Raw genomic sequence first — 24,001 nt, 5'->3', positions numbered from 1 at the left:
TGCGATAAGAACTCTTAGGGAGAGGAGCTTCTCCACGTCCCAGTGACTGCCCCGTGTTCTGGGAGACACCACGCTCAGACGGGGTTCCGGAGCCTCACGTCACCTCAGCCTCCGGCCGACTTTGTGATTATGTCCTTTGTCTGTCACTGGGTGTTCAGCGGCTCATTTCTATCTTCATTTATTCAACCACGTCTCCAGCATCAAAAGGCAGCCACAGAGCGAAAAGACTCACGGACGGGCAGAAAACATTTGTGGATCGTATTCTCAACAAGGGAGTGCCGTCCACACCCAGGACTCCTAAAACTCAGCAACAGAAACAAGCGAGACGGTCACCAGCACAGTGGCACACACCGGTCATCGCAGCCACTGGGGAGGCAAGACCCTCACAACTTAGTGAGAACCTATCTCAAAAGAAAAAGTAAAAAGAGAGGCAACTTGCCAGGTGTTGTGGTGCACGCTTGTCATCCCAGTGGCTGGGAGGCTGAGGCAGGAGGATGGTGAGTTTGAGGCCAGCCTCAGCAACTTAGCGAGGCACTGCCTCTAAATAAAAGGTGAAAGGGCTGGGAGGTAGCTCAGTGGCTAAGCACCCCTGGGTTCCATCCTCGGGTACAACAAAACACATAAAAATCAAAAGTGGTCAAAGCCTGAAGAGACGTTTCCTCAACGAAGCTGCACAGGCGACAAGTCCTGGCAAAGTGCTCCGCGTCACCAGTCCCTCAAGAAAAGCCGCCGTGAGGGAGCCGGGTGGGGACAGGCAGCTGGCGGGCACGGCCAGGGCCTGGAAAACGCAGCCCAGCTCCAGGGCAGTAGGCCTGTCACAGCCACAGGAGGGCACGGCCTGGGGCCCCCGAGGGGACAATGCGGCAGTGTGGCCCCGAGGTTGGTGGCAACGCCCAGCCAGGAAGGACGGAGACCCACACGTGCCACTTTCCACGTGGACATCCCAGCCCCGCGCCCTGGGTCTGGGAGCCAGGGACAAAGCGGCCTGCGGAGCAGGGTAGGTGGTGCTGAAGGGCCCGGTTTCCTGTGGGGAGAGGAGGACGCTCCGTGGACGGACAGTGGTGATGTCCCCACACGGTGGACAGCGAGTGCCACAGCGGTACAAGGCACCCTGGAAATGGCCAAGGTGGCGACATATGCAGTGCCTTCCTCACAACGCAGGAGGCCGGGAGGTGCGGAGCGCCAGAGAGGCTGAGGAGGCAGGGGCCAGGGGCTGAGGCAGAGGGTCGCGCTCAAGGGGTGGCTGTGGGCTGGGCCATCAGCAAGGGTCCCGGGGCCCCAGTGCCATCCTGCAGCAGCTGCTGCCACCCCCGCTGCCCAAGAACCTCCTCTGCAAGTTCTGGCAAGGCGTGACGTGGCCAGGGCGGGTCAGCAAGGGACACGGTGCCACACCTCACGGCAGAAGAGACCTGGGAGGTGGCCTCTGCACGGAAGGCCCGAGGCCGGTCTCCCATCCCTGAGCAGCACAGTAGACAGTGGCGGCACACAGGCGCCCGTCCCGGGACGCGTGCACCAGTTCTGTGCCACTTCACACAGCAGCGGGCGCACCTGGGCCTCAGTGCCCTGTGGGTGCCCGAAGGGACCCAGTGAACACAGGCCTGCAGCCTGCAGCTCGGTGGGACGCAGGCCCCCGGTCCCAGGCTTCCTCCCTCAGAACTCCGTCCTGACGACTCTGCCGTCTGCCTTCGCCGGGTGGCCATGTTCAGGAAGCCCACCACAAGCCTCGTCCTGAACCCCCGGGTGCGGGCCCGACCCCAGCACCTCCGGGGCCTTCTCCAGGGAAGGAGCCTGGGCGCTTGGGGAGGCCCGCCATCTGCAGGCCCAGCCCGGTACTGCGGCCCCTGCCTCCGTCAGTGACCCTGCAAGTCCCCAGAGCTCCTGCTGAACCAACCGGCTCAGCTTAGGCCGCCCCACACAGGAGGGCAGTTGGCCAACATGGGGTGGCGCACAAATAGATGTAGGACAGCCCCAGGGCGACTTGTGCTTGGCAACCAGAAGCCGGGTGGGGAGACAGAAGTGAGAGCTCAGGCAGGACGTCCAGGGAGACTGGGCCGAGGCAGCGGCAGCCGGGTGGGAAGAAAGCGAGGGAGCGGGCAGGGTGGCCTCTCGACCCTCATGGCTGGGACTCAACCCAGGTCAAGGCACCCGCAGGGTGCCTGGCCAGGCGAAGCTCGCGCACTGCACCCTGCGCAGCCTTGGGGCAGGTGGGAGCTGCCTGCTCCTGTCTGTGGTGCTGGGTCCCCAGGGCTCCCTGCACACTCTGCAGGCCACCCAGAGCCAGACCCCAGCCCTCGGTCACTTAAAAGAAAGCTTTGTAGCCTTTGTAGACGGACAGAATGCCTTTGTGTACTTTTACGTGGTGCTGAGGATGGAACCCAGTGCCCCACCGGTGCCACAGCCCAGGCCCTCGGGTCAGTTTTCCACGCGGAGACCTGTGGTACAGCTAACAGAACCTGCACTTTGCCTCACGGATCAGGCCCCTTTCTCTGGCAAGCTCTTCTGTGCCCCAGGGCTGGTGCTGGGAGTGTCCCAGTTTGGCAGGGTTGGCGTGCTCCAGCACCGAGCCCAGCAGACCCCCAGCACCCAAGCACCCCAGGCCAGGAAGGCTGCATCGCCGAGGCCCCCCACGCCTGTGCATGGCCAGCCATCCGTGGGCAGCCGGCAGCCGGAGGCCCGTGTCCTCAGCTCACCCTGGCAGCCCAAGGCTTAAATCCTGGGGCCAAGGTGGAGGCCAGGGGCAGGGGAGGGTGAGGACTGCCAGAGATGCTGCCTGCCTGCAGAAGCCTCCCCTCTGGGCACGGTGAGGCCCAGATGGGAGGCCCTGGTCTGTTTTTCCTTAGGCATAAGGCTCAGTATCAGCCTTCTAGGACCAGCCCACCTGGCTGCAGGGTGCCGGCCAGCTCCGCAGGGAAAATGCTCCCTGCCCCAAGGCTGTGGAAAGGAGCACAGGAAGCGAGTCGGGTATGAACCAGGTGCAGGGCAGCGCCCCAGGCCGGGGGAGAACAGTGGCCCCAGAGCCCTCCCCAAGGAGTGAGGCCTGGGGCGGAGCTCTGGCCCTGGCCATGCCCCTGGGCCTTGGGAAGAGATCACAGCCCAGCTGCCTGCAGCTGTGCTGGACCACAGCGTGTCGCCCAACTGCACAGGCCTTGGTCATGAGATCAGAGCAGTTTCCTGGTGGGCGCTCGGGAGAAATTCTTACCTGTGGGCCGAGGCAGGAGCTGCCAACCGTGCGGGCTGCACCCAGGAGGCCCCACTGGCACCAGGCCATGAGCGCAGAGCTCCCTGGGCTCCGGGATTAGCAGGGCTGAGCGTGGAGGGGGAGGGCAGTACTTGCAGGAGCAGAGAGCTCCTGGCGGGCAACCCCAGGACAGTGGCGTGGTCAGGTAGACCTAAGGGTCCTTCCCAGGTTCCCAGTGTGACTGTCCCCAGGGACCCAGGCACGTGACAGTCCAGAGCACAGCACGCATCTCACGTGTCCAAGAGTAATGGCCACCTCTACTCCTCCGCGACTGGCAGACAGAGCCAAAGACCAGCGGGAGGCCCCTCTTCTGTTTAAAGTGTTTAATGGCTGCATCTCAGAACCAGCTGGTCGGACCAGAAGGCGCCCCGGAGGGAGCCCTAGTGCAACAGGACCAGGCCCTCCCGCCCAGGGCTCAGCTAGCGCAGGAGCCCGAGCAGCAGGGGGCCGCAACGTGACACCCGAGACCTGGACGTGACAAGGACAAGGAGAAGCCGCCCACCCCAGGCGGGGCTAAGGCACAGGGCAGCGGGAGCGTGGGCTGGATGTGGAGCTCGGCAGCAGGTCAGCAGGCGGGCGGCTCGCAGCCCTCCACCTGCAGTCCCTTGCTCAGGAGGAAGGCGTCCTGCCTGGGGTCGCGGCCCAGGAAGAGCTTCAGCATGGCGCTGGCGTCCTCGGAGCCGCCGGGCCTCAGGATAGTGCTTCTGTAGTCCATGCCGACCTGCCAGGGCAGAGGAAGCGGGGCCGGGCCACCAAGGGAGGGGTGTGTGCAACTGCTCGCCAGGACCCAGCACCAGCGGGACGCCTGGTGGCTCTTCCGGCTCAGCGTTCTGAAGGCCCTGGCCGAGCAAAGGCTGGACAAACTGCCAGGGTCCTGCCCTGTCCAGGACGCAGGGCCAAAGACAGTGCTGTGCTCTATGGGCCTGGCTTCAACCCTGCCCCCTCTGCCACCTGGCAGCGGGCCTGGCAGGCGGCACCACACAGGAGGCCCAGGGCGTGCTATTCCCGGTCCTGGACTCGGGACTCGGGACCACAGCTCATGAACCCTGGGCTGACGCAGGCCAGACCCGCCCATGGACGCACACTCACCTTGCGGTTCAGGACACCCTCCTGCTTGAAGCGTGTGTGGAACATGTCCATGGAGTACACCTCGCTCCACAGGTAGCCGTAGTACTGGGCGTCATAGCCTCCTGCCAGGTGGCCAAAGGTAGCAGGCATGTTGGTCCCTGGACAGAACGGCGAGGCTCAGGCACAGCCTCCTGGGCACTCCTCCCGTGGAGGCAGCCCCACCAGGCAGGGGCAGGTGTGCGGCTGGCGGCCAGGGGGAGGCCCGCTCGGCAGGCAGGACAGGAGCACCTAGAGGTCCCATGGGCAGCACAGCACAGGTGGCCACAGGGCTTGGGCTGCTGGCTCCAGGCACACCCACTGGTGGGCCACGTGCTGCCGCCACTGAACAGCAAGGCACAGCAGCCACACCTGTTGGCCCTGCGACCTAGGAGGCTAGGGCAGGGTGTGGGCAACTGAGCCAGACCTTGTCTCAAAGTAAAAACAAGGACTGGGCTGGGCGCAGTGGCCATGCCTGTAATCACAGAGACTCCAGAGGCTGAGGCAAGAGGATCGAAAGTTCAAGGCCAGCCTCAGCAATTTAGTCGGACCCTGTCTCGAATAAAAAATAAGAGCTGGGAATGTGGCTCAGTGGCTAAGCACCCCTGGGTTTAATCCCCAGTACCAAAAAAATAAAATAAGGGCTGGGGACAAAGATCGGTGGTAGAGCCCTTGCCCAGCATGTGCGAGGCTCTGTGGTCCAGCCCAGTCCTGAAGAAAAAAATTCCATGTGAGGGCTGGGAGGTAGCTGTCGGTAGAGTGTTCGCCTTGCGAGCACAAGGCCCTGGGTTCGGTCCCCAGCACCGCAAAAAAAAAAAAAAAATTCCATGTGAAAAAACCTAAGTGCTAACAAAATATTAATCCATAAAAACTGTTGTTTCTACAAATACTAAAAATAAAAAATTTTTAACAAACAGCACCTGCCCTTAGGTGCACACGCCCGTATAAATGTGCGCACGCACACAGATCAAGGATGCACAACCACACCCTATCAACCCGAGGGGATCAGAAACGGCTGTTCTTCCCTGTTTTTCCGACTCTGCAGCCTGTCACACTTTTGGATCACGAGAACCTCAGTTCCACTCATTGGTGTCTCTAAGCAAAGCACAGTCGACGTGGGCCCGAGAGCCAGCCCTCCCTGGACACTGCCCGCACGTCGTCGGTGCTTTGCTCCCCCAGCGACTCCCACCCACCAGGTAAAAGGTGAGGACGGCCTCGGTGGTGCAGCTGAGGACTCCCGTGGGCCAGGCACCCAGAGCCACCCTGGAGAAGGGAGCGGGCAGGAGGGGCACCTGCAGCCCTGTGGATGCGTGGGGCCGGACTGCCCTCTGGGGCAGGGCACGTTTGGAGCAGCTGGTCTGGCCTATGCCCACTCGTCAGTCATGACCATGAAAGTCCTGACGTCGCCCTGTGTCCCTCTGGGCAGTTACCCTGGCCAGGAAGCCTTCCGGTGGGGAGGACACCGCATGATGCTCGACAGGGAGCGGGAGGATGGCCCTGCCGCTGGAGGGCGGGCAGACAGGAGCAGACAGCAGCTGGGGGCGCCCAGCGCAGGGCCCACCTCTCCAAGGCCTTGCTCCCAGCATCCAGGGCGGGCTGGGCAGGCGAGTGGCTACCTGGCGTGGCCGGGACCCCGAGGATCTCCTGGCAGAGCCGAGCGTACTCCTCGGCAGGGTCTGCATCAGTTTGCGTGTGCAGGGCCTGGTCCACCTTGGCGAGGACGATCTGGCGCAGGTTGAAGAGGCCTGGCAGGGGAGGGAGAGGAGGCTGCGTGGGCGTCCTCAGAGGTCCAGCCCTGGCAGGACGCGCTGGGCCCGGGCGCACCTGTGTTGGCCTGCCGGGACTCGATGAGCTTGTCCAGCAGCGGCTGGGGCACGGCGCCACCCGTGCGGTAGTGCTGGGACATGCGCAGCAGGGGCTCCTTCTCCCACACCCAGTTCTCCAGCATCTGCGATGGGGCCTCCACGAAGTCCCGCTCCACGTGCGTCCCGCTGAACATGGCGAACTCCGCCTGGCGTGCAGGGCGGCCTCAGGGCTCAGCTGCTCTAGACGCCCTGGCCCAGCCACGCCTGGGCAGAGCCATGCAGGCCGCCCTCCTGAGCACCGGGGGCCAGTGGGCTGGCACAGCCCTCCCCACGGCCATGAAGCCTGGAGACGGGCCTGTGCTCCCCCGTCCCCGGGGCCACCCCCTAGCAGAGCTCTGCTCCTACGGGACAGAGGCGGTGCGTGCTGAGCCAGGCCGTCTTCAACAGGACTCAGAAAAGCCCGAGCAAGACAGAAATTTACGGATTGAACTTTGCTCAAGTTAAAAATGGGCTCATCAAAACCTGCTGCGTGTTCTGCGTGTTCAACAGTGAGGAACGCTATCCGGCCTCGAGCAGGGGCAAGGTGACACGCGCAGTGTGGACAGAGCTCAGTGAGAGCCAGACGCAAAGAGTCACTGTCACTCCACTGCCAGGAAACATCAAGAACAGGCCACTGCGGACACAGCAAGTGGGTTTGCAGGTGCAAGAGCCAGGGAGAGGCCAGCGCAGTGAGGGCAGGATGGCAAGGTCCAGGTCAGCCTGGGCACCTTAGCCAGCCCCGTCTCGAAACAGAGAGGGCTGGGATGGAGCGAGGCAGAAGGTGCCTGGCTCACTGCCTGCCCCGAGGGCAGAAGCAAAAACAGCACAGGGCTGGGGTCACTGGTGACGGTCCTACAACCTGGAAATACGTTCAACGTCACCACATGCCCCTTCCCAGGTGCACCTGCTTTCCCTTCTCAGGACGCTCTCTGGGGACAGAAGCAGGGTGTGAAGCCAGGCGGCAGGCGTGCCCAGGGCACAGCCTTGAGGCTGCCACAGCACACCAGGCCACAGCCTGCCTTGCCACTAGAGGTCACCCCAACTCTGAGCTTCCATCTCCAGAGGCCACGCCTCAAGCCCCCTGGGCTGGCAATCCTTCGGTTCTGGGTGGCACTCTGAACCCGCTTCCTGAGGCCTCTCTGGTTCCCTCGGGCTTTCCTGGGGTCTCGGGCAATGCTGCTCACCAGGAGCCGGCAGGCGCAGACCAAGCCTGTTCCCAGCACGCAATACGCGGATGGTGGTCCAGCTCCCCAGGTTCCCGGGCTGCACAGTGTCCTCCCAGAGCCACTGGTGCGGGCCCCAACCCTCAACCTCAGAACAGGATGTGCTAGGGTCGGGGACTTCAAGAGCAAGCGCAGGTACAAAGGGCAGCAGGTGGCCCTAGCCATTCCGACCCGAGGGAGGTCAGGCCTGACACGTAAGGGGCAACCTCGAGGCACAGGGAAAAGACGCCCTCTACAGCCAGAGGCCTCCAGAGGAGCCAGCCTGCTGCACCGCAGCGGCGGTTCTGCCTGCAGGACACGGGGAAGTAACGTTGGGCCTGAAGCCGCTGCTCTGCCACCCTGGGATGGCAGCCGGGATGTGGTCATGATGGTCACCGTCTCCACAGGGTAGTCAGGCCGAGGAGCCCACAGGACCCCACACCTACCTGCGAGCAGAGCTGGTGCATCACGTGCCCAAACTCGTGGAAGTAGGTCTCCACCTCGTCGTGCTGCAGCAGGGACGGGGCGTCTGGGGTGGGCTTGGTGAAGTTGGCCACCATGGCCGCGATGGCGATCTGGCGGCTCCCATCCTGCCGTAGGCAGCCTGGCTGCAGGCCAAAGCAGGCCGCGTGCCCATATTTTCCTTCCCTGGGGAAGGAGGCAGGGTCAGGCCTGCAGGGCCCAGGACGAGACGGCAGGCTGTCCCGCTCTGCCACCTGACTCCAGCTCCTCCAACCCTCGGTTCAGAGACCACAGGACCCGCAGGACCTGCAGCCTCAGTGCAGGAGCATCTGCCACACGGCCCCACTCCCGGGTCAGGGCCTCCCAGCATGAAGCCCAGGGCCTTGTGCAGAGCGCCCCAGGCCCCTCAGCCACCTCGGAAAGCAAAGCGCCGGTGACGAGCAGGGGTCACCAGGCACCCCTCAGCCCCGCAGAGCACGGGACACCCAGGCAGGCCTGGTGAGCTCCTCCCCAGAACGGCCCCTCCCACTGTGCCCACCTGGGGTAGAGGTCCAGGTAGAACTTGCCGATCACCTCCCCGGAGGCTGTGTCGCGCACCGAGTAGAGCCGCACATCCTCATGCCACACGGTGGCGCCTTCCTCCAGGTCAAAGGTCAGCCCCAGGAGCTCCTGGTAGATGCCCAGCAGGCCCCTGGTGACCACCTGCATGGGGAAGTACTCCTTGAGCAGGTTCTGGTCCACACGGTAGCGCGTCTCCTCCACCTGGTTCATGTAGTAGCGCATGTCCCAGGCGTGGATGCGGCCGTCAAACGCCAGACCCCGCTTCTCGCACTCGGCCTTCTTCAGCTCCAGGATCACGGCCCGCTCCTGCTCCCCGAGGGGCTTCAGCTTCTGAGCCAGCTCGTCTGGGGGAGGCGGGGCTCCATCATGCGGGGTTCGGCACTCTGGCCTGGAGGGTCGGCTTCCCACCCGGGGTGGGTGTGGGCCCAAGCAGGGTCCACTGCGGATGGCAGGCTGGCACTGTGCCACGCCCCCAGCACACACAGGAGGGTGTTCCTCATCCCAGTCTCCACAGGGGGACGCCCAACGCAGGGCTCTCCGCCCAGGGTTCCTATTGGGGTGCCAGGCACAGGCCTCACCCCAGGGCCTGGGCCATTACCCATGCCGTGAACGAACCCTGGCTGAACTAGGAGCAGGGTGCAGCACAAGCACTTGATGGAGAGAAGACCCAGGCCCACGGCAGTACCCGGGACCCCATCAGCCCCAGGGTCTCAACTCACACCTGGGCCTCCCGTGGTCTTCCCGGGGGAGGTGGGGATGCAGGTTACCTAGGAAGGCGGCCACAGCCTGGCTGGTCTTGGCCATGTTCATCTCCAGGACGTAGTCAGCGTGTGTGCGGAACCCGAGCAGGCTGGACTTCTGTGCCCGCAGGGCCACCAGCTCCTTGAGGATGGCACAGTTCTCCTGCAACCACACGCCCACGCGCCCACATGAGCTGAGGGGCCCGCCGCCCTCCCAGGCCACTCTCCCGGCCCTGCGGCCCGCAGCCTGGGCTGCCCTGCCCTCTGGCCCGTCATAGGTGCCTTTTGCCCTTGAGCTCTTCTCAGAACCAGAGAGGGTGTGACCTGGAAGGGGACACACAGTCACAAAGGGAGTGACGCTGGGGCAGGGACTGGCCCCAGGAGTGGGGACCCCATGGCCTCCAGGCAGTGGCTCTCAGAGCGTCCACTCCACCACACGGGCAGGGCAGACTGACCTGTGCAGGTCACAGCCAACGAGCAGAGACCCGGATGCCGTGAGACCCGCGTGGCTCCTGCTCCCCAAGGCACCGCAGAGGCTTGCTTGGAACAGAACAGCCCTGAGCGCCACTGGGCCCCGGAACCCAGTTAAAACTGGGGATCTGCATGGGGCAAAGTCAGACAAGGGGACCCAGGGGACAGCCAGCAGTGCCCGTCTCCAAGGTGCCAAAGGCAGAGCTCCCCTCAGGTCTGGGTCTCAGGATGCACTCTGTCCCTGGGCCCAAGCCTGGGGATCGGGATAGGCCTGGGGGGCAAGGACCCTGCAGGTTACACCAGGCCGAGGCGCCTGGCCCTGAACCCTGAGAGCACGTTTGTGCAGCGGCCAGCGCAAGCCGTGGACGAGGCACAGCCCCACCTGGGTGTGCTGCTTCTCTGGGCCACACCACAGGCTGTTGTGAGGCGGTCCCTGGAGCCCAGTGGGCTCTGACTGTCTAAGGAAGCCATCCCCAGGGTTCAGCCCCTGCCTCTGCCTGCTGCAGGCTTCCCACGCTCTGCACAGCCAGTGAGGGCGTAGTTCAGGCCTCTGCCACCAGCTCCAATGTGGTGGCCTGCCCCACTGTCCCCAGCAAGAGATGCTAGACGAGGACACACACCCAGAGGCCACCTGGCCACACAAGGGGTGTGGGAACACGGCAAACAGGCTGTGCCCCAGAAGGTTCGCCACAGCCGTACATGAGAGGAGGACCCAAGGCTGCGGCAGGCGAGGGACAGCCCGAGAGCCATGCCTGGAGCAGCCCTGGACGAGAGCTCAGGAAAGGGCAGCCAGGGCTCACTGTGCCCAAGCAGAGCTGGACCCGACACACACCTAGAGGGACAGACTGAGCCCCAGCAAGGCCTCTGTGGGTCACCAAACCGCTGGCAGAGGCCAGACGGTCCTGGGGACAAAGTCAGGAGGCGGCTCACACCAAGTGGACGGCACGCTGGGCCAGCCAAGGCCTGCAGAGGGGGCCTCTCACCTCCTTGCAGCGGCAGTTGAAGGCCTCCTCCACCTTCCTCCGGGTCTCAGGCACGTGGCACTTCTTCAAGAGGGGGAAGTAATGGGGGTACTTAAGGGTGACTTTCAGCTTGTCATCCTCCGTTTTCTCCAACGAGTTCAGAAAGTCCTCGGGGAGTCCTCCTGTGGGAACAAAACTCAGTGGCTATTAAAGGAACAACACGTCCACAGGCTGCCCAGGGAGGGTGCAGAATGCATGGACTTCCCGTGTGCAAAGGCTGGGGATGGCGGTCAGCAGGGAGTGGTCACTGAGGACAGCAGCCTGCAGCACCTTCAGCAGGATCCTGCCCAGGACGGCCCACAGCCTTCTCACTGGGAAGCCCTTGGGCCAGAAGAGCCAAACGTGGCATGGGCGCTCAGGGAGCCTTTTCCTAGCTGCCCTGGGCTCCCTCCCTGGCATGTGGGAGATGATGGTAGTGGGGTGCTGGTCAGGACCCATGCACGAGAGATGCCAGGGAACCCCGAATGCTAAAAAGGAAAACAAGGAGGAGCAAAGCACCAACAGAGAGCTAAGAATGCTGGCCCGGCCACAGGCTCTGGTTTGCTCCCCCTAAGACGACCGTGGCCACCCTCCTCCAGGCCAATCCTAGCCACACCACTGCACCCTGCCCACCCTTGCCTGCTGTGGCCCCAAACACCTGTGTCTGGTCACTCTCCATCCGTCCAGACACACACAGCCTCATGAGCACACCAACACTGCTGTGGAACTCCTGGGCGCCTCCCTTAGCGGCACCATCAACGGCTGATTGCTGACAGAGCCCTGCCTTCCCGCGGAGACCCCAGCAGGGACACCCAGGCCCCAGTGCCACATGCTCACGGCTCAGACCCAGGCACAGGCAGGCTGTCACAGGCCAGCTGGGAGGCAGCCTCAGCGTGTGGCAAAGGACAAGGAGTTGGGTTCCCGAGAGGTTTCCGGGTTGGGGTGGAGCAACGACCAGAGAGCCAGGCCTCAGCCCTGCTAGGGCTCTACGCTGGCCCAGCAGGTGCGCACTGGGGGACTGGACAGGTAAAAGTCAGTTGTGGACACCCCAGCTGGGGCCCAAGGACCCAACAGCACCAACGCAGTCCACAGAACTGACTCCACGGGCCCTGTCCACACTGCCTGGGACCATTGGGGCCGTGACCGCATCTCCCCTCCACCAGGGTCACCCCCACGGGAGTGAAAGGCACAGCTACAGACCTGTGTGGTTGGAACTGAGAGTGTCAGCACCTACTTGGGGACCTCCAGTGTGGACACAGGAGCACATGTGCACGGACGCCTCCCCACCCCAGTGGGGTCAGATGCAGGCTACCCTCGCCCTGGAGCACTGCTTGTCCGGGGCCATCATGGGCCCACCAGGAGCCACAGGTGCTGCCGTGGCCCAGTGCCACAAGGGAGGGTCAGCCCACATGCCAGCCCGAGGCGGCCACGCGAGAAGCGCTGCTCCTGCTGCACATGCACTGCCCTCGCCCACCAGTCAGCAGCTGGCTGGTCAAGCCACCAAAGCCATGCCATCCACAGCGCCCTCCTGGCTCTGGGAGGGAGCCTAGAATGGGGACTACCAGTGGCAAGCAGCACAAGCACAGCTGGCACCCCGTCCTGTCCCTAAACATCATCCTCCACCGAAGGAGCCAGGTCCTTTAATGACGGGCCGGGACAGGGAAGGTGCGAGACGAGCGAGCAGCACACCACAAGGTGAGCAAGTGCTCACACGCACACGCCCAGAGGCAGGCGCAGGCGCTAGGATGACACCAGTGGACTGCAGGCTAGGCGCCATTCAGTGGTCATGGTCAGCACCCACCAGGGTGCAAGGCCCCGTGTTCCACCCTAGCACTGCGCCCGTGCACACCCACACGCGCACAGAAGGCGGCACGGGAGGCGACTGAGTCAGGAAGCTCTGCACCCCTGCTGGTAGAAACAAGTGCCCAAACGCAGCGCAGGGACCGCCAGCACTAGGGGACGTGGGGGAGCCACAGAGCTGCCAGCACAGATGGAACAGTGGTGGCAGTGCCCACAGACCTTGCCCGAGGGGGGCGTGCCTGTGCACAGCAGCCCTCCCGCAGCAGCCGTGGGTGGCAACACCCGCTGCGTTCCAGAGTGGGGCCTACAGCAGCGACACGGCACTTTAAAGTTCACCCGGCCTGCCCTCTCCCAGGGTCAGGAGCCAAACGGTGGCTCTCACTGCCAGTGAGGCGGGCATCAAGCAAGGGGGGCGGATGAGCTCAGGGCGACAGTCCCTGGGCTCGCTTGGGAGGCTGTGCCTGGACCCTTGTGGGCCTTCCTGGCCAGCCTTCTCAGAGGCAGCCACTCACACGTCAACGGCCCTGAGATGACAGTCACATGGAACGGTGGGAACAGCCAGCTTGTATGACCCCCCCCCAGAGACCTCAGAACAGACAGGACGCCGCAGAAGAGGACGCGGCTCTCCTATCAGGAGAGCAAGAGGATGAAAAGGCCTCGGGGGACGGGGGCACGCACATGGCACATTCCCAACTGGCAGCTCAGAATGCAGACGTGTGGCACCGCAGAGGCGGACAGAGCAAACCTGCACTGGGAGGCGTGTCCTTGAGACCACGCTGCAGGTCTGACGTGGTTCGTAGCCAGTGGTTTGGGGAAGGGAGCAGCAGACCTGCGGACCCACATGCAGCCCTGGCTCTCGGGCAGCAGTGTCCGTGGCCAGCTTCACCTGGCTCCCAGCGTCACAGCAAGCCAGGGCTCCTGCCACCTGGGCAGGGTCCTGGTCGGACGCGTGGTGGCCGTGAGGAGGACCTGAATCTGGGTTCTAGAATGCCCATGAGCGTGCCAAGTGAAGAAGCGCCCCACCCAGGGGGCAGACCCAAGTGCCTCCGCCTCCTGCCACCCCAAGCACAGAGGCCACAGGAGGAGCAGTGGCCCTCACCGCAGGCCATACCTAGCTCCTCGCGTGTGAAGGGCAAGAAGGTGGTGTCCTCGTTCAGGTTCTTGTTGAAGTCAATGCACAAGAGGCTGAGCTTCTTCTTGATGCTCTTGATTTTCTGCAGGGAAAGACAGCAGTGGAGGAGGGAGGCACCAGAGAGGGAGGAGGCCCTGCTGGTTCCTATCAAGGGCTGCCGAGCACTGAGAAGCTCTCCTTCAAGACCGGGGCAGGAAGAATGGACAACAGCTGGAGAGTAAGGAACAAAAGCAAACACAGCCGAGCGCAGCAGAGCACACTGTCATCCCAGTGACTTGGGAGGCTGAGGCAGGAGGTTCACAAGCTTGAGGATGGACTTTGTGACTTAGTGAGACCCTGTCTCAAAATAAAATTTAAAGGGTTGGGGATAGCTCAGTCGATAGAGTGCTTGCCTTGCATGCACAAAGCCCTGGGTTCGATCCCCAGCACCGCAAAAAAATAAATAAGTAAATAAAAATAAAATAAAATAAAATGTAAAAAGAATTAGGGATGTGGCTTGGTGATAAAGTGACCCTGGGTTAAAAACTCAGTACCAAAAAAAAAAGAGAGAAGAAAACCCCAGATACACACGGGAAGGTGGGAGACGTCCAGCCAGGACCTCCACAAAGCTCTACCTGCAGAGCCTGGACCCTGGGGAACCTCCAGACTGCACCCTCGTGTTAGGGATCCAGCCAAGAGCCTTCTAGAGCTTGCCAGCAGGAACTGCCTTCAGAGACCACAGTCTAACCTTTTGGGCATTTTGACAGACACAAGTCTACATCCTCTATCTGATAAATATGGTTTTCCAGAAGCAGTTAAAACGCTGGCATTGTAGCTCAGTGGTAGTGTGAGATACGGGGTTTGATTCTCAGCACCAGATTAAAAAAATAAATGAATAAATAAGTAAAGTTATGAAAAGGGGAAGGAAAAAAAAAAAAAAGGAACAGTTAAAAACTGACCCCAGTAAAGTGCTGTCCAACTCACAAGGAACAACCCTAACGCCTTCTCTAGTCCTGAGGGTATTTCCTTCTCCCGGGGCCTCATGCAAACAAACGAGCACTCTACTGACTTGGTATGAACACAGCAGTGAACCTGGAGAGTGCAGGCAAGGTGCTAGAGTCCCCTGCTCACTAGGGCCACTGTCCCCGGAGGGACCCTTTGTGGGGGGGGCTGCCTCAGCTCCACCCTCTCCACCGGGTTCCCGGGGAGCCTGTGCACCCCCACTCAACCCAGCACACTGATCCCTGAGTCGTGGCTGAGCTAAGAACCAACAGCCGCCTGGGCTGGGGTCTGCTTTTGGTCACACTGTAACCAGCACTGAACTTAACCAGATGCCCATTTCACCAGGGTGGCCTCTGAGTCAAGCACTGGTCACCTCCAAGGGCTGCAGGCCCGATGCCGGTACTGGCCGTGTCTGTCTCTCCTGTGCTCTGATGCTCTGGCACCTGGGCCAGTTGGCCCGGGAAGGTGGTCCCTCCTGGGGTGCCAGATCCTGCGCTGAGCACACAGCTCACCCTGAAATGCGCCTCTCAGACGCAACCCCACCAGTGCAGCACCCACACCTCCTGGCCAATACACACTCGCTCGTCACTCCAGGGCCAGCCCATGCCCAGCGCCAGCGGAGCTGACGCCCAAGGCAATCTGCCCCAGGCAAGGCTCTCGCCATGCCTGCCAACAAGCCTGGTAGTCCCCACAGGGGCCCTGGTGTCATGCCCCTGCTCTGGGAGCTGCAGCGAGCCACCTTCAAGGGGTGCCTGCCCTGGTCTGCCTCTTGGAGCCCGCGTTGGAGAGCGCTCCAAGCTCTGCACACGCCAACTCACAGAGTCCTTCAGAGGGCCGGGGAGGTGGTCCTCAGAGTGGCCCCTTGGAGCCAAGTGGTGGCACAGAAGGGCTGATTCAGGTTGCCAGGACTTCAATGTGGGCCTACGCGGGGCATGTTCAAAGCTGCAGCAGCACTGACCCATGATCCCCGTTACGTTGCTGCCCCCAGGAAGGGAGCAAGGTGCCCGCCATGCGCCTGTTTGGGCACCACAGGAACTTGCCACTGCACCTGAAGCAGGCAGCCGAGGCTCTCGGGCTCAGGGGTCAGACCCTCCACATTCACAGGCAGCACAGCCTGAGTGGCTCTGGACAGACCTGTCTTCCCAGAGCTCATCCTAGGGAAGGCACTCCAGGGAGGCGGGCCAGGGACAGAAGCCACACACTCACTTCCTGAGTTTCCTTGGGGAGATGGAGCCCGTTCCTCCGGCCAAGCTTGATCAGCCGCTCCAGGTAGCGCTGCGCCTCCGGCCTCAGTGAGTCCTTCTGAACTTTTTCCTGCAAGTACCAAATGGAAACATTTACATGAAGAACCGGAACAACACCAAATGTCAGTTAAGAAGCAGGACTGAATTCTCTGGTGGGAGTGGGAGACAGTGCGGCTGCTCTGGGAAGCAGTTGGGCAGGCTCCTAAAACCTAATCAGATGCCCACCCCAGCTGGGGCTACGCATGCCTGGGCACTAATCCCAGGGAGATGATGCTCCGTGTCCACGTGCGATCTGAGCTGAGCATCTGCTTTGCTCTCAATGGCCCCAGCTGAAACAGGCCAGGGTAAAGAGAAGCAGGGCTGGACCGTGTCAAGGCTGGCACCTGGTCATGGAGCTGGGCAGCAGCCGTGCACCTTGTGGCCACACGGGAGTGTGCAGGCACTCTTACGAGGATGCGAACCTGCCGGTACCTCCATACAAACAAAACTTTTCAAAAAATTGCTTTACTGGACCACCAGCTCCTCAGCACTCTGAACCAGAGCGTGCGGCCACCCTGCCTCTGGGCCACCAGCCTGAGTGTGGCTGGCAGCAGCAGAAGCACCAAGTCCTCGTCTCCTTATCGCAGGAGGATGGCGCACATCCCTCCACAGGCCTCATCGTCCACCACATCACCCCTTGGGCTCCGTGGGCAGAGGCTGGGCTGGGAACCCAGCAGTGCCTGTGGGAAAGGCCCGCAGCCCTGCGGACTAGGTGCTTTGCCACAGCTGTTCTTCTTTGTCATCATCTGTCCTTTTCAATTCTTTCTAAGTCACACAGCAAACATGATTTTTTTGGTGGTAGTGGGGATTGAACCCAGGAATGCGCTATCACTAACCCACATCCCTAGCCCCTATTTCAAGGCAGGGTCTTGCCAAGTTTCCCAGGCTGGCCTGGAACTTGCCACCTCCTGCCTCAGTCTCCTGAGTCCCTGGGATGACAGTGTGGCCACATGTTTGGCCACACTTGCCATCCAAGGCGTTTAACTCCTCTCTGTGACGCGGCCGTTGTGGCCATCTGTCCCTAGAACTGCTGTCATCGTAATGCCTTTATTTGGAGCTGGGGATTGAACCCAGGAGTGTTTAACTACTGAGCCTTTTTTTTTTTTTTTTTTTTTTTTTTTTTTTTTTAATTTTTTAATACAGGGCCTTCCTAAGTTGCTGAGGCTGGCTTTGAACTCACAATCCTCCTGACTCAGCCTCCTGAGTCACCAGGATGACAGAATAACACCCCACCCAGTATCATTATGCTTTATAAAACCAAGAGAATAGCGCTCTCCAGTCCTAATGCCAGCTGGCCTGGCACCTCCTGGTTCCACCCTGCCACCCGGCACCTCCCTGGGTTCTCACCTGCAGCCAGACGATCCTCTGGTACACATCCTGCCTCATGCTCATCTCCACGTCGAACTCAGAGAGCTTTTTGTCTGCCTCTGTGCTGGCCGTCCGGATGTCCTTGGATGGAGAAACGTGCTGGGGGAAGTCCAGGATATTCCTCTGGACTAGAACAGGTGAGAAAACAGACAGGTGGGAAAACAGCCCTGGACAGCTGGCACAGGCCACCACCCTGCCCAGGTGCATCTGTTGGTGCCTCCTCACTGGACAGCCGTGAGCCCTGAGCTAGACACTAGTTCAGAGACAAAAGCTGTTACCATGGCCTCAGGAGACACAAACTCAATTCATGACACTCCAAGGTAAGAAAGACCGTGACAGAACATGTGACAGACCAGGGGCTTATGAGCTCGATTCCAAAGAAGAGTCACACGGTCAGTGGCTACATACACCAGCCACACTGGGACTTCCAAAGCCTACCCCCTCTCTGCTAGAGCAGCAGCATGGACCCGGCAGCCCACTCCCGGGGGCCTGTGGGAACGGGAGTGCTCAGTCTCACAGACACCTGTGCACACGCTCGCAGCAGGGGTCCTGGTGACCACGGTGAGCAGCCCGAGGATGGGTGGACATGTGCGAAGGGCGCTGCACCCACACCTGGAGCGTTGCTCAGCCACAAGCAGGGGCGAGGCTCTGACACATGCTACAACGTGGGTGGACCCTGAGGACACTAAAGGCCACACAGTGTGACTGCACGGACAGGAAACATCCAGGACAGAAGAGTCCAGAGATAGGACATGGTCTTGTGAATACCAGGGCTGGGGAGGGACAGAGGGACACAAAGGACACAAAGTTTCCTTCTGGAGCAATAAAAATGTTCTAAAATGAGAGTGCTAACAGCTGGGCAGCACTGTGAATACATTAAAAGCCACTGAAGCGTAGGCCTGAAGTGGGAGAACTGCACGGTCAGTCACCACAGCTCAGTAGAGCAGTTTAGACAAAGAAAACGAAGCTGGGAACACTGCTCCACGCCCGGGCCCAGTGACTCTGGAGACTGAGGGAGGAGGATCATTGAGCCAGCCTGGGCAACATAGCAAGACACCGTCTCTGGGTGAAAGGGCAGCATACACTTTGCACTGGAGAGGTTCAAATCCGTCTGATCACTACCAGGATTCAGCAGCCAGTGCAAATGCCCAGCCTGCTTGTGTCACCCTGCACAGCAAGACCTGCCAGGCAGGCAGGAGGCCAGGCCCCTCAGCCTGGAGGTACTGAACACAGCAAGCTTAGGAGCAGGCTGACAAAGTTCTGGGACGCCCAGCCGAGGGATCGCCCAACACTGCAGGTACACTACATGTGACAGCACAAGCACCGAGGGGTGGGAGTGGCCTCTGGGCCAGAGAAGGACCAGGCTCAGCCACGGGAGGAGGAGGATTCAGGTCAGGTGGCAAGGCTCTGGGGGGAGCGGGGAGCTCAAGGGCAGAGGACGGGCACTCCCAGGCTGTGGTCTGCATGCCGAGGGCAGTGCCACCACCAGCTGCGCCTTCCTTCACCACTGCTCCGGCAGCCCAGAGGGACAGGATGAGCAGCTGCAGGAAGAGGTGAGAGCACCAACAGTGAGTGGCACAGTCACACCCAGGAAGAGGCGAGGACAGCCACCTGAGAGCCCTGCAAGACTCCAGCCAGGGGCAGAGAGGAGGAGCCACCACTCGACACACAGTGACAGCGCACATGCTCGGGGCCAGAGTGAAGAGGCAGAGCTGGACCCAGCCCCAGCCTCTGCCGGTAGCAGCAACCCCTCTGGAGTCGGCCCTCCGCGGCCATGGGTGCAAATCCAAGCTGGAGGTGCCTCTGGGACGTGAGAGCCCCGGGCTAGAGCTCAGTGATTCTCCATGGTTCCCAGGAAAGAAAACCCATGCCTAGAGATTGGGGCAGGGCGTTTCCTTGCTGACAGTTCTCGGCAGCGAGCTCTCTCGCGTTCTTTTGGACACATCTGTACACCGCCAACCTCTACAAAGTGGCTCTGGGACAGTTTTCTGATCCCTTTGACCAGGCATGTCAGTCCTCACAAAGTGAGCAGAGGGACCTAAGGAGAAGAGGAGGCTGTGCTGGGTGGCCAGGGGCACACCTGAGGTGGTCACCCAAGTACAGGGTGGAGGCTGAGGAAGCAGGTGGAGCAGGACACAAAAGGAGGCTATGTGGCTTGAGCACCACTGGTGCCTCCCTGTCCCCAAGGAGGTGAAGCAGCGCAAGGCCTCACTGGGTGCAGCTTCCTAGTCTTAGATTTCCCAGCCTCAAGGACTGTGAACCAAAATAAACCTCTCTACAAATGACCCAGTCTCAGGTATTGCTACAGCAACAGAAAACACACCTGTAGTGCAAACTACCTGGCAGGCTGAGGCAGAAGGCTCTTGAGCCCAGGAGTTGGCAATTAACCTGGGTAACATAGCAAGGACTTGCTGCAAAACAAAACTAAAGCTGGGTGCAGTGGCACATGCCTGTCATCCCAGCAACCCAGGAGGCTTAGGTAGGAGGACTGTAAGTTTGAGGCCAGTATGGGCAACTGAGTGAGGCCCTGTCTCAGAATAAAAAAACAAAAGGGGCTAGGGATGTGGCTCAGTAGTCAAGTACCCCTGGGAACAATTCCTAGTACCAAAAAATAAGCAAACAAACCACAAAACCAAAACAAACTAAGACAGGGGCAGAGTTCATTAGTTCAACAGAAAATATCCTCTGGGCTGGGGCAGAGGTTAGATGGGACTCAGGTTTCACGGCTGTCACATGAGCTGGCTCCCTCCTGTTTCAGGCTCTCAGATGACGTAACCCAGGACAGCTGGGAATGGAAGGGCAGTGAGGTGGAGGGACACAGGGCCCGCGTGCCTGTCCCTCCTGAAAGCCTAAGGATGAGAGGCACCTGCTGGTGCCTGACTCAGACGGGCACGCTTGATGTCCAGCACCCTGGAAGCAGGTGGGTTGCCTGCGGTCAGCGTCACGGAGTGGGAGGTGATCGGCACCAGGCCCTGAGCCTGCCACAGGGCCTCCCTGGATATTGAGCAGGGCTCACCTGTGTAGGACACCTCCACGTCCGCCAGCGCCTTGAGCGTGCTCTCGTAGGAGACATCCTCAAACTCCTGCGAGCCCACCTGGTCGTACACATGCTTGGTCTGCTCGATGAGCTCCTTGGTGAGCGCCTCGATCTGCTGCGCACTCAGGTCCCATCTGAGGTAGTTCACCACCGAGCAGGGGGCTGCCGAGTCCAGCACATCTCCTGTACAGGCTGGACAGAGAGGCCAGCACCAACCATGTCTGAGCAAGTCTACACCAGGGTCTCACGAGGAAGCAAGACTGCAGTGACTCTGTCCTCCCAAGTCCCTCCAGGGACACAGAGCAGCATCTGGGGTAGCTGTGGCAGTCACAACCAAGGAGGGGACGCCACTGGCATGGAATGATGGAGACTGAATGCTGCTCAGCACCCCACAGGCCCAGAATGTCAACCACCCCGCTGTTAAAAACCCTGCCTAGAGATCCAAGCACCCACAGTCCTAGGCATTAACAAAACGGGGGAGCACTAGACCACCACTGCACTCACCACTCAATTCCCACCATGCTGCAGAGGAAAAAGGAGGCAGAAAAGAGGGGCTTCCCAGAGAAGCCCCCCCCCCTTTTTTTTTTTTTTTGCAGTACTGGGGATTGAACTCAGGGCCTTGTGCTTGCGAGGCAAGTACTCTACCAGCTGAGATATCTCCCCAGCCCGAGAAGCCCCTTCTGTTTGCTCCCTCCAGGCTCCACCCAGGTGGGGAGCACATGGGCTCCTGAAAGCTCATTAGGAGGAAATGCAGCCCCCACAGGTGCTACAGGAGTACAAGGGGCCTCACCCACCCACTCCTGTTACTCTCTGAGAAAAGGGTGTATAAAATTTAGACTGATGGGCAGGGGACCCTGAAGGAAGGTCAGAAAATGAACTGTTTATGGCTGGGCACAGCAAAGCTGGTGAAATCAGCTGTCAACCCCTGATCCACAGGACCTAGTAGCACCTTGCAGTGTAGACCCTGGGTTGAGATCAGTTCTTTACAGGGCCAAATATTTTAATCATGAGCCATATACAGCCTCTATCCCAGGGGCTGCATAAGAATAGGCAGGCCGGAGTTTGCCCAGTCCTTCAATGAAAGGCTTAAACTTAAATCCTGAATACAACAAGGCAGAGTCCTGGACAGGGGGCCTGTCAACCACATATGCATTCTTACAAAGGCAGGCGTGTTAAGAGTTCAGACTGCAGAAGCTAAAGTCAAACTGCCTGGGTTGGAACCCCACCTTGCCACTCGCTCGCTGTGGGATCTTGGCAAGACTTTAATTCTCCAGACCTCAGTATTTCCACTTATAAAGTGGGACAATGTAAGACACAGAGTACAGACTCTCTGAGAACTCAGTGAGGGATCAGAGCAACACATCATGCATCCTAAGTACAACAAAGTTTTCAAGTGGCAGGTGCTACAGCACACTACAATCACTCATCTAAAAGCATTTAGGGCCAATGATGTCTCAAAAATCAAACTTCCTCCTCTGTTTTTGAAAGGTAATATAGTAAGTACATAAACCATATGTTATATAACACCCAGGTAGATCAGAGTAACACCCTATAGCCAAATTAGTCTTTCTGCAGTGGAATGAGGAAATAAGCACCAGGGTTTTTCTCTTTTGGCACTGAAGACAGGTGGAACTGGACAGTTCTCTGGGATGGGCTGTCCTGGGTACTACAGTATGTGAAGCAGCATCCCTGGCCTCGACTCAGCCCATGCCAGGAACACCCCCCTCCCAAGTCATGACAGCCACAGGTGTCCTTACAGGTGGCACAAATGCCCCAATTAACCACTGACAGACTGAGAAAAAGAAAGTGCATCACTCAGATTTTCTGGCCAAATGACTGCTGCCCACGTCAAGCAAATCATTGTTTATGGAGCAGTTTCAATTTAAAAACTACAGAAAGGGAAATGTGCAGCCATATTAAAACTTGTGGTCAAGAGCGCATGAGGAGCTCAAGAAAGATGGAGAACAATGGGAATGGGAATTGCCAAGAAATTCTCCAGAGGAGCAAGGATTTGAAGACCTTGTTAAGTCCACTCAATCTATAAACATTCACTGGCTGCAGCCTCTGTGCTGGGTCTCTGAGCCAGCAGCAAACAAGGCAGACGACATCCCTGCCTCCCTGAAGCCTCCACTGGCCTAATTATTATTATTAGCATAACATTTACCATCCTCATTGTGCGCTGGGAAAGAACTGAGGGAGGACAGGCAGGCATGAGAAAATTCAAGGATATGAGCAAGGAGGCAGCGCATAAGCGAGCAAGCCTCTAAAACACAAACAGGTCACAGTGCTCCCCGGATGAAAACCCTTCCAAATAAAAGGGTTCCCAGGTGCTTGTGTTTTAGCCAAAACGACTTTCATTCCCCCCACAAAACACTGGTGTTCCAGACTCGCCGCCTCCGCCCTGGGGGTCCTCCGTCGGAGGCAGCCTCCCGAGCGGGCAGGGCCGCTGTTTCTCCCCGGGAGCCCGGGCTCCAATGCCACTTCCCCGGAGACCCGCCCAGGCCGCCCTGGCACGCCACCCACCCCCGCCCTGGCCCTCGCCTGCTCGTCTACTAGCTGAAGGCCCGGCTGCGCTCCAGGACTCCGGGGGGACCGGGTGTCCGTTCACCTCTCCCCGGGGTCCGCCCGGCGCCCGCCCGTCCCTGGGGAAGCTGGCGAAGTTTGCTGAATGGAGGAAGGGCGGCAGAAGTTGGTTCATTCATTCCGCAGACCAAGGCGGGGTCACCCGCCAACTCGCCCCATTCCGGGCCCCGGGTCACTCCGCGGGGTCTCAGGCCCAAGTCGCGATCCCGGGAGGCGCGCGGGCGCAGGGGCCGCCGGGGTCCGGCGAGCCAGGCCTCGGCGAGGGGCGGCTGGTACCTGCGGGGGGCTTCATGGCGGGCGGGTCTGCTCCGGCGGCACCCTTGCTGCACCTGGCCAGCGTCTAGCAGCCTCTGCTGCGGTGGGCACCTCGAGCGGCTCGGGTCCGCCGCCGCCGTCGGCCGCAGACTGAGGTGCCCGCCGCCCGCGCGCCCAGGGCATGCTGGGAGAGCGCGTGCGCAGGGAAGGCAGGGCGCTCGCGCGCTGGAGCTCCGCCCACACCTCGAGGCCGCCGGCGCGCTGACGCGCCACTCTACGCATGCGCCGCAAGCCTCGCGGTCCGTTATTGGTCCTCAGACATGGGTGGGCGGAGCTACGGGCGACACCCCCAGCCCCAACCGCCCAGCCAAGGCGGAAAGAACGTTTCCATGGAAACCGCACACACCTGCCTCTGAGCCTTTTCCGCCAGTTCTTCACCTGGGCTTCAGCCGCCCGAATTCATCTGTACTTGCCTCCTTTCTTTCTTCCTTTGTTTTTGGTGCTGACGATTGAACCCAGGGGTGCTTTACCACCGAGCTACATCCCCAGCCCTTTTTATTTTTGGAGACTGACCTAAGTTCGCTAAGTTGCTGAGGCTGGCCTTGCAACCCTCTTGCCTCAGCCTACCCAGTCACTGGGATGGCCCGGCTGCCTCCTGTTCACAATTGTGTACTGGGCTGGTTTTATCAGCTTTCTCCCTCGCGTAGGGGCCTCTTGTTTCGGATTGCTTATAGTATCCCAAAGCACTTTTTTAGGTTATTTCCTTAGCATCCTGTCTAGCTTCAAGCATCTAAGTAATAGTGTGGTACCCCACGTGTCAACTGAATGCGGTTCATCAATTTAAGAAACCACAGTTAAAAAGAAAAAGAAGCATAAGCCAGTAAGTATAATAAAGTGTCAATAAACGAGCTGGGCACAGTGGCACAGGCCTGTAATCCC

The 24,001-nt window shown here is 60.3% G+C and overlaps 1 protein-coding gene across 1 annotated transcript; it reads right to left on the bottom strand.

Annotated features, from left to right (window-relative positions):
* Positions 1-3,660: 3,660 nt before the first annotated feature.
* On the bottom strand, positions 3,661-23,244 carry THOP1 (thimet oligopeptidase 1). Its single transcript, XM_079115183.1, has 13 exons — positions 23,084-23,244; positions 20,204-20,416; positions 17,167-17,315; positions 15,743-15,850; positions 13,535-13,637; positions 10,606-10,766; positions 9,179-9,314; positions 8,389-8,755; positions 7,835-8,036; positions 6,167-6,353; positions 5,959-6,087; positions 4,328-4,464; positions 3,661-3,959 (listed from the first exon to the last, which is right to left on the bottom strand). The coding sequence occupies exons 1-13, from the start codon at positions 23,097-23,099 to the stop codon at positions 3,804-3,806; spliced, it is 2,064 nt and encodes a 687-aa protein (XP_078971309.1). The 5' UTR covers positions 23,100-23,244; the 3' UTR covers positions 3,661-3,803.
* Between the last annotated feature and the right edge of the window lie 757 nt (positions 23,245-24,001).

This window comes from Sciurus vulgaris (genome assembly GCF_902686455.1).
Source record: "Sciurus vulgaris genome assembly, chromosome: 16".
NCBI classification, from domain to species: Eukaryota; Metazoa; Chordata; class Mammalia; order Rodentia; family Sciuridae; genus Sciurus; species Sciurus vulgaris.
Note: the sequence above shows the minus strand (reverse complement) of the source record. Positions and strands in the feature narration are given on the sequence as shown.